Source organism: Tupaia chinensis, unplaced genomic scaffold (genome assembly GCF_000334495.1).
Source record: "Tupaia chinensis unplaced genomic scaffold, TupChi_1.0 Scaffold000574_1, whole genome shotgun sequence".
In the NCBI taxonomy this organism is placed as follows: domain Eukaryota; kingdom Metazoa; phylum Chordata; class Mammalia; order Scandentia; family Tupaiidae; genus Tupaia; species Tupaia belangeri.
Window position 1 is genome coordinate 2,925,234 of NW_006160088.1, and position 9,562 is coordinate 2,934,795.

At 58.4% G+C, this 9,562-nt stretch overlaps 1 protein-coding gene across 1 annotated transcript in view; it reads right to left on the bottom strand.

The window, feature by feature from the left end:
* The window catches only part of ESYT3 (extended synaptotagmin 3), a 59,126-nt gene that overhangs the window by 10,394 nt on the left and 39,170 nt on the right, over positions 1-9,562 (bottom strand). Inside the window, 7 exon segments of the mRNA XM_006158197.3 lie at positions 16-69; positions 471-519; positions 3,270-3,352; positions 4,115-4,285; positions 7,187-7,307; positions 8,206-8,261; positions 8,742-8,831. Of these exon segments, the coding sequence (XP_006158259.1) occupies positions 16-69; positions 471-519; positions 3,270-3,352; positions 4,115-4,285; positions 7,187-7,307; positions 8,206-8,261; positions 8,742-8,831 (624 nt within the window).

The window sequence follows — 9,562 nt, forward strand, 5'->3', positions numbered from 1 at the left end:
TGTGCTTATCCCCACCCCCCCCAGCCGCAGGTGCAGCCGCCCGCTGGGCGTGTCATTCAGGACAAACCACTGCAGGAAGGGACAGGGGGACGGGCGCTCAGGGTGGGGCCAGGGAGATGCCACTGACCCCGGGAAGCTCAGCCCTGGGACCTGCAGCCCAACCAGGGACACTCGGCCTGGGCTGGCGAGGGAGGCAGAGCGCTGAGGGGTCCTGGCACTGGGGTGTGACAGCCCGGCTCAGGCCTCCAGCCCATGGGCATTTCCCAGGAAGCTCTGCCAATCTGGGCCCCGGCACGGGTTTGGGGAGGCCCCCGGAGCCATCTGTGCCTCTCCCAGCCTCTGCCCCTCGGGACGGCACATTTAGAACCCAGCACGGAAGGGGCCCATTTTATAGAACCAGCTGGGCCGGAGCGACCTGCTCGGCTGACACAGGAGGGAGGCACGCTGGGACCCCGGGGTGCAGGCCCTACCTCGTCCACCACTCTGTTGGCCATGACGTCTCCCAGGCAGATCTGCAGGCTGCAACAGATGGGAGACGGGGTCGGGTCAGCTAGACTCAGGCCCACCCCGACTCTTCTCCACTCTCTGAGTAGGGCCGTAAGACGCTTACCCATCCCAAGAAACCCCCAGGGGCCAACGCCAGCTCCCGTGAAGGAAGGACAGCTATCGGAGCTGCTCCGTCACGCACGCCGCCTGCCTGGGAGGGGTGGATCCCATTGCCTCCGGACAGCAGTGCCACCAGCCTTTGCACACCGTGTCCCTGCACGCAGGGCTTTGCTCACCCTGACACCACCTCCCCACAGTCACTGTAACAGCCCACATTGCCCCCAGAGGTAAGGAGAGCTGGCTGTTAGAGAGGAGGTAACACTCAGGTCTCCGCCATCCCTAACCCACGCTGAACCTGCCCTGAACCCACCCTGAACCGAGCCCAACCGGAAGGGCCTGAGAGCCAGCAGGAAAACTAGTTCTATGGAACTGTTAGAAATGAGCTTTTAAGGGACCGGCAGGTGGTGTGGTGGTTATGGGCACTGGACTCCCTAATGGCTGCCACAGTTCGAGTCCTGAACCTGTTGGCTTGCTTTCTCACTTTTTCTCTCTCACTCTGTCCCTCTCTGTTCAAATTAAAATATATAAATAAAGTTAACTAAAAGAATTCTTTTTTTTGTTTTTGAGAGGTTTTTGCTACAGGGCACGTGCACTCGCCAGAGAGACAGAGAGACAGAAAGCGAGAAATCACCGCCCAAGTGGGATTGGCCACGCTGCAATCCCTTCTCCTCCATTCTCCTCTCGGGATCTTGGGCACGCACGCACACGTACCTGGTGTGAGTTTAAGCCACCGGGTCTGGGACTTGAACTGCAGTAGACTACGTGGGAGTTCAGCCACATAGCCATTACACTAACTGCTGGTCCTGCTACATATATTCTAATACAAGATCACAGTACTTTATATTAATAGTATACACCTCAGAAACCAGCTTAGTATGAAGCACAAGCCATAATCCTAACCTCTGCAGCTTTACAAAAGTCACAACTTTTTTTTTTTGATTAAGATGGAAAATAAAAAACGATCATGTCTAGGGTGAGCCGTTTGGTGTGCGGTCAGACTGCACCCCTATTTAGCCTCATTTCTGCTCTCTAGAACGACATGCTGAGCAGCACAGGAAGGTGAGGGTCTGCGTGAAGGAGCCGAGGAGCACCGTCGGCCCGCCGGGCAGCCTCCATGCCCTCTGCTGGCCAGACATGCAAAATACACCGGGAGCCTTCTGGGGAGATGGGCTGACCACGCCAGACCCCTGCTGCTCCCCTCACTTACTGCCCCTCCCTGATGTCCTCCCAGCCGGTGTGCACGAGGGACACTGCTTTTACACGCTGCAGAGGACTGTAGGCTGTTTGCACACTCAGCCCGGGGCCTTAGAAACTCCCAGGTGTTTATGTTTTGTTACCACAAATACCTCTGCAGCGCACACTGCAGGACTAGTGTCTATCTGTCACAGGAGAGTCCTGGGGTCAGACTGAGGCTGGCCAACACAGGCGAACTGAGTGTTTTTCTTCTGTGTTTTTTTAAAGTGTTTTTTGGGGGCTTTTTTGTTGTTATTGTTTTTGCTTTTCTATAGGACGTGTGTGCTTGCTGAAGAGACAGAGAGAGACAGACAGAAAGTGAAAAATCACCCTCCAGAGGGGACATCCACGCTACGATCCCCTCTCTATTCTCCTCTTGGGATTTTAGCATGCACACACGTGCACCTGGCATGAGTTCTAAGCCGCCGGGTCTAGGACTCAAACCGCAGTAGACTATGTGGGAGTCTAGTGACATAACCATTACACCATCTGCTGGTCTTTAAAGAGATTTTTGCTAGGGACCAGCAGTTAGCATAATGGCTATGTTGCTGACCTCCCATGTAGTCTACTGCGGTTCGAGTCCCAGACCCGGTGGCTTAAACTCACGCTGGGTGCATGTGCATGTGTGCTCAAGATCCCGAGAAGAGAATGGGAGAGAAGGGATTGTGGCATGGCCATCTCTCCGGGGGGCTGATTTCTCACTTTCTGTCTCTCTGTCTCTCTCTGTCTTTCCGGCGAGCACATGTGCCCTATAGCAAAAACTTCTCAAAAAAAAAAAGACAGATTTTTGCTATAGGATGCATGTGCTCACCAGAGAGACACAGAGAGAGACAGAGAGGCAGAAATTGAGAAGGGGATGGCCACACCACAATCCCTTCTTCTCCTTTCTCTTCCCATGATACTGGGCATGCACGCACACATGCCTAGCATGACTTTGAAGCCACCGAGTCCAGGACTCAACCAGGAGTCTAGCAACGTAACTGGTATGCCATCTGCTGGTCCCAAATCTGGGCTTTTGATGTCGCCAATGCTAACCCAGCCATTGGTTCTGCCATGGCCCTGAAGGTGTGGGTTCCACCTCAGAGAGCACAGCCAGGGTTCCCTGGGACCCGGCACCTGGCCATCCATGGCAGCTCGCACATGGCTCTAGGTGGAGACTGTGGTACTTCATCAGGACGATGGAAACAGAGCCTGTGGTGCCCGAGTTCAGAGCTTTCACTGGACCCCCACCCCCACTCCAGCCTAGACTGAGGCTGCGCACTCGGGAGGCATCTGGAAGTTTCTGGCAGAAACGCAGAGTGCTGGTCTGACACATCGCCCTGTCAGAGTGAGCACAGAGGGCTGTGGGTCACTGCACGGGGGCTGCAGGGGTGCCTGTGTCTCAAGGCCAGGCAGGGGAGGCTTCCCTAGACCTGCCCTGCCCTCCTCACCTGCCCAGAAAGTCATCCTTGTCGGGGTCCTCGTCATACAGGTCCACCTCCAGGTCCTGACCGGGCACTTCGTACACCATGAACTGGAAGGACACAGATGTGCAGACCACAGTGACCACAGACCTCAGAGGGGACGCAGCAGAGCCAGACCTTGGCTGGGAGCCCCAGCAGCACTGGCCCCCTTAGTGCTTCCAGAACCCCACCATCAGGAGGGTGCTGGCCCTCCTGTGCAGGGCGCTAGGGAGGTTAGAAGGCATGTCTGCGAGCCCAGGGGCGGCAGCTCTGCTCAGGGGCAGTGGCCGCGGTGGCTCTGTGTGGGGCCTGCAGCTTCCTCTGGAACACCAGGAAACCAAGCTGCCCTTATCACCCCTGCGGTCACTACTTCTCCCCAGATGTGCCCGAGCACCCAATCCAGGTGGCATATTGGGAGAAGCCACCTAGGAGGGGGCCCCTGGAACGTGGAAGCCCAGGGCCTTCAAGGCGCTAAGCTGGGGATCCCACCCTTTAAGGGGCAGGGACTCGGCTGAACCTAAGAGCTGGGGCTCCTGAAGTCTGGCTCTGGGAGCTGAGGCTGGGAAGACGGAGGCAGAGCTGCCTCACTGCCTTGATTTGAAAACTCCAGCAAGAGCTGACAGTGGGGAAAGGAGGAGGATCTGCACGGCCCTATAGGCAAGCCCGGTGGATCTGGGAGTGGGACCGACAGCCCTGCCTGCCCGCGCCCACCACCCGCGCACACTCCGCCCAGTAAGAGCCGTGAGTCCCGGCGTCCTCGTCTGTGCCCCACACGAGCCGGGAGGAGCGAGGACGGCACCAGGGCTGCCCAGAGCCGCCGTGGAGACCCTCACCTCAAATACCTCGTTCCAGGTGGGGTTGAGGTTCTTGTAGATGGTCCTGCTCTGGAAATGCTGCAGGCCGATGCTCACCTTGGCATAGGGGTCTGACTTGCCTCGCAGCCCCAGGAAGCTGTCCCTCTGGGCCAGGTTCTCCGCCTCCAGCAAGTGGACTCTGATCACCCCCTGGAAAGTGCCCAAGCACGGGGCTCACGGCTGCTCCCAGGGCCTGCCAGCCCGGGCTCGGGGCGGATCAGGGCCAGGCGCCAGAGATCATCGCCCCCCCGCCACTGTCGCCACTGTCTGATCGTGAAGACAGAGCCAGGGACAGCGGGGAGCCAGGGACTGCAGGGATCCGGAGAGTCCTCGGCAAGTGCGGGCAGGGCCGGGGCGCTCTGCGGTGGGGCCTGCCCTACCACATCCTGGGCTTTCCCACACGCCCACAAACTGCCGGTGAACGGCTCGCTCAGATGCAGCTCTCTGCCCCTCTGTGCCCTCGTGCCACCCGAGGAGGTGTCCTCCTCTCCTCCAGCCGCGCTGAGAAACCTGCACGCGGGCTGAGCCCCAACACTGTCCTCCCTGGGCCCGGGCGCCTCCCTGCGGGCACGGCCTGCCACTGCAGCAGGTCCTGGACTCGGGAAGGCCCAGCATGGGTCTCACCACGGCCCGACCCCTTCCCACACCGCCACGACAGCTGCTGGGGATGAAAACTCAGAGCTCTGTTAGCAAAAGCAGCACACAGGAGTTAGGAAAAGCAGGGTTCAAGGAGAGACAGACTAGACGTTCAGTGATAAAAGCGAGGTGGGGAAAACTGATATGCCACCAGTTATCAGACAGGGAGTGTGGACAGGTATGTACACACATGATGTGTGTGTGTCTGTATTTATATTTTTAAAAAATGAAAAATTGGGGACAGCAGGTGGCGTGATGGTTAGGGGTGCCAGACTCCCACATGGCTGACCACAGCTCGGGTCCTGGACCTGACAGTTTATTTTCTCACTTTCCATTGCTCTTTCACTCTGTCTGGTCAAATTAAAATAAATGAATACAAATAAACTAAATAAATAAAGTTAAATAAAATAATTTTTTGGGGGGGAGAGGTTTTTGCTATAGGGCGTGTGCACTTGCCAGAAAGACAGAGACAGAGAGATAGAAAGCGAGAAATCACCCCCCAGGGGGGATGGCCATGCCGCAATCCCTTCTCCTCCGTTCTCCTCTCGGGATCTTGGGCACGCACGCACACCCGCCCGGCGTGAGTTTAAGCCACCAGGTCTGAGACTCGAAACGCTGGACTACATGGGAGTCCAGTGACATAGCCATTACGCTAACTGCTGGTCCCTAAATAATTCTTTAAAAAAAAAAAATGGAAGGGTGTCCAGCAGGTGGTGTGGTAGTTAAGACGTTGGACTCCCACATGGCTGACCACGGTTCAAGTCCTAGACCTGACAGCTTACTTTCTCACTTTTCTTCTCTCTCTCTATGTCTCTCTCTGGTCAAATTAAAATAAATGAATAAATAAATACAATTAAATCATTCTTTAAAAAAAAAAAAGACAATGGAAGGCTAAGCCATTACTTACAGAGGAGAATGGGAATTAGGTGGAAAGCACGAGAGATAAAGGCCAGATTCCTAAACCAGAATAAGAAAATAAAAAAATAAAAATAAGAAAGAAAATAAGAATAAAAAAGAAAAATAAAACCAGACCTCTCATGGAGCTTTGGAACTGTACAACTGGCCTACATATTTATAAAATGAAGTTAAGGGGACCAGTGGGTGGATTTGATGGTTAAGGACTCCCACATGGCCAGCCATGGTTCTAGTCCCAGATCCGGCGGCTTGAAAATCATGCCAGGTGTGTGTGTGTGCACGCCCAAGACCCCGAGAGGGGAATGGAGAAGGGACTGTGACATGGCCGTGGCCATTCCCCCAGCAGGTGACTTCTCAATCTCCTCCTCTCTTTCTGGCAGGCACATGTGCCCGATGGCAAAAATAAATAAAATAATAAAACAAGTTAAAGTCCAAGTTAACCCGGGGAATGGAGGACAGATCGTCACTGTCTGTGGCCAGTTGTAGTAAACGCACAGAGAGGCGAGTTCACTCGGCATAAACTCGAGTTTTACTCCAAGCGAGTCTGCACGTCAGACTCTGGCAGTGTGGCCCAGCGGGACCTTCCCTCTGGAGAGAGTGGGCGATGGCGCACGCTGGCGCTCTGGGCCTGTCGCACACAGCAGAGGTGGGAGATGAAATCGTGCACCACTGTGTGGGCTGGGAGGACCACGTGCCACCTCTCCAGCCAGCCTGTGTCCCCAGGCCTTACCACTGTGCGTGGACGTGCAGGCCTGAGTAGGAGTGTAAATCAGGCACGTGGAGAAGCCAGTGCCTCACACCTGGTACTGGTGGTAAAAATGGGCACTTACCCTACCCCTGTGGGGCCATGACTCCCAGCCCTGATGGGCTCAGGCCCACGGTCAGGGCACTCTTCTAGAGAGACTTTCTGAGCTAGGCCCAGGATTGGGGGAGGACATGAGTTCTCAACCCGAGGAAGGCCCACGTCCTGCCTCAATCAAGGATTCTCCTCCCTGGGCCAGCTGGTGGCATGGTGGTTAGGGCAGCCTGATCCCACATGGCTGACCGCACAGTTCTAGTCCCAGACCCAGTGACCTGAAGACACACTGCGCATGTGTGCCCGACATCCCCCAAGGAGCAGGGCTTGCAGAGGGACCATCCCTCACTGGGGTGCTGTCCCCTTTTCCCTGTCTTTTTCTCTGTCTCTCTCTAATGAGTACACATACCTTCTAGAAAAATCCAAATAAACCAACAAAAAGAAATGAATTCTCCTTCCCATTAGAACCATAGATTCTTCCCAAGTTGATGGAGTCAGGGGGGAGAAGGGGAGGCTCCCAGTTTCATGGGGGCGGTGACCACCCACGGCATTTCTCAACACAGGCCACACGGGGTGACCCGAGTCTGGATGAGTGACTCTGGGCAAGTCACTGGGCCTCCCCAGCCCCGCCCTGTAAAATGGGATGCCACGCTCTCGGGAGGTAAACCAGGGTCACCCCTGAGGGCACCTCCCTGGGCACTCACGCGGGGCAGAGGGAAGCGCAGGTTGGTCACGTCCAGCCCCTTCTTCACGGGCACGGTCACGCGGTTGGGCAGCACCAGGTGCGCGGCGATGAGGTCCTCCAGCAGACTGTCCGACACCTCGCTGGGACGGCAGCACCACCAGTTCTGGGGGTGTCGCACCTCCCCGCACCCCTGCCCTCCCAGGAGGAGCCCTGACCCCACGCTGCCTGGGGTGCCCACGATGCACCAGCCCTGGGGTCCTGTGCCTGCAGTGGCCCCAGTCCATGCCCCTCTGCCCTCTGGGGCAGCACAGCTGGCCAAGACAGCCCTGGGGTCTGCAGAGAAGCTCGGCTCCATGCCCAGCGGCTATGCGACCCCTCTGCCAGCTCCCAACGTCATTGTGAGGGTGGGGCAGCACGGGCCAGGTGTGGGAGAGTGCTGGCCATGGCAGGGCGTGTACGAGTAGCTGCCACAGCCCGTCCTGGACAGAGGTCGCATGGACCAGGTGGACATTCACACCTGCGGACAGACCCGAGTCTGGGGGAGGGGTGGTGCCAGGACGGGCACACAGCGAGTGCTCAGGGGACGTGTTTGGCTGTCTAAGATCACATGGCTGGATCTGTCCGAGCAGCTAGGAGCAGCAGCGACGTCCCCGGTGAACGAGGCCTGGAGCTCTGAGCAGTCCTCCTTAGCCCCAGAAGGTTGCATCTTTCAGACCAGCTCCTCCCCTCCCTGGCCCCCTGTGACCACTGTCCCCTCCCATGCCTGTGACTAATCATATGGGTTTCTCACTCCACACCTGGGTCAGGGAGGAGGTGGAGTGAGGAAGAGAGGACACCCGTGTGTGCGTGTGTTTGTGTGTGTGTGTGTGCGCGTGTGCTGGGCACTGTGTCTGCAGGGGACACACGATGACATCAGCCTCCCAGCTCCTGCAAACTCAGACGCCTCCCCAGGATGGGGGTCGGTGCCTGCCCCACTCCTCATGCAGGGGTGCAGCCTGGTCCCCCGGGGTCCCCTGGGAGCATCTCCCAGGCACGTACTTGATTCCCGGTGCGTCCAGCAGGTTGGTCAGCCCTGTCCAGTTGATCTGCAGGTGCTGCAGGCCAGAGGGAGACCATAAGGCTGGAGAGGCCGGGAGCCCGGGGCAGACAACCCCCTCCAAGGGGCCGTGCCTCCCGGATGGAGAGCCCGGCCTACAGAGGGACGCCTTCAGTCGGGGGTGGGCAGTGAGGGCCCTCAGCGTACGAGAGCCAGGCCTCCACTCAAGGTGGCAGGGACTGTGGGGCTGCCCTGCCAGGCCCACCACGGAGCCTCTGGGGGCTGCAGCCCAGCGTGGCCTCCGAGAGCTCCAGTTCGAGTGTCAACTTAGGCCGAAGGTTGGAAAGACTCAGGCCCCCTGGTCTCGGAGAGGCCAGTGTATCTCCTCGGGCTGCCGTAAATGTGGTCAGCACATGGGTGCCTGGGTCTGGGTGGGCTGTGGCCATGCCATTCTTGGGCTCAGCTGGTGCTGGGGTTACAGGAGGGTGTGCACTCACGGGGACAACAGGCCCCCCGCCTTGAGTCCTCAAGGACTCACCGGCTTCTGCAGGAAGAACACGGTCACGGCTCCCAGGAAGGGCTTGTCCAGCAGGAGGGGCTCCAGGATGATGCGCAGGGTGCCCTGCAGCTGCACGGCAGGAAGGGCCGTGAGGGCTGGCCGTGAGGGCCACCCACCTCCCTTCCCACACCGTTGCACACAGCAGGGCTCAGTGCTGCCCCACCTCACACCCGGGCCACCCCAGATGTCAGGACCACGTGCCGCAGGCCACCTGCTCTCACAACAGAGCCCAGCGGGCACCGAGGCCTGGATGCAGCTGCCAGCCTCTGCCAGTAACCAAGGGCCCCAAGCTGGCCCCACCACTGCCCAGCGTCAGGCCAGCCGGCATCGGGGCCTGGGTGTGCTTTCAGCCCTGGCTCACTCCTCTACTCCCGGGAGGAGCATTTCCACCTCGGGACCCACTCCTGAGCTAAGCAGTGGCTCTCATCGCTCCAGACACGGGACCCCAAGCCCTTGGCGCACTCTGTAATCAGACGCAGGAGGGGGATGCTTCATCACACCTGGCCGCCGCTCTCTGGCCTGCGACCTCCAGCCACAGCTCTTGGATTGCCACCAGCCTGCGTGGTGTCATGCCACCACCTCGGCTGGCCCCAGCACGGGCAGCTTCCTGCCCAGCCCTGACCTGCCGTTCACCCACCTGGATCCCGTTCACGCCGGCCTGAATCTTCTGCAGCTCCACGCTGATCTCGCAGTCCCCGATGTAGCTGCAGACAGGAGGGGGGTGTGGGGGTGGGGGAGGGCTGGTTCATGGGCTCGGAGAAGTTGGGACACTCCGCTGGTGTCCCAGAGCTCGAGGCTGG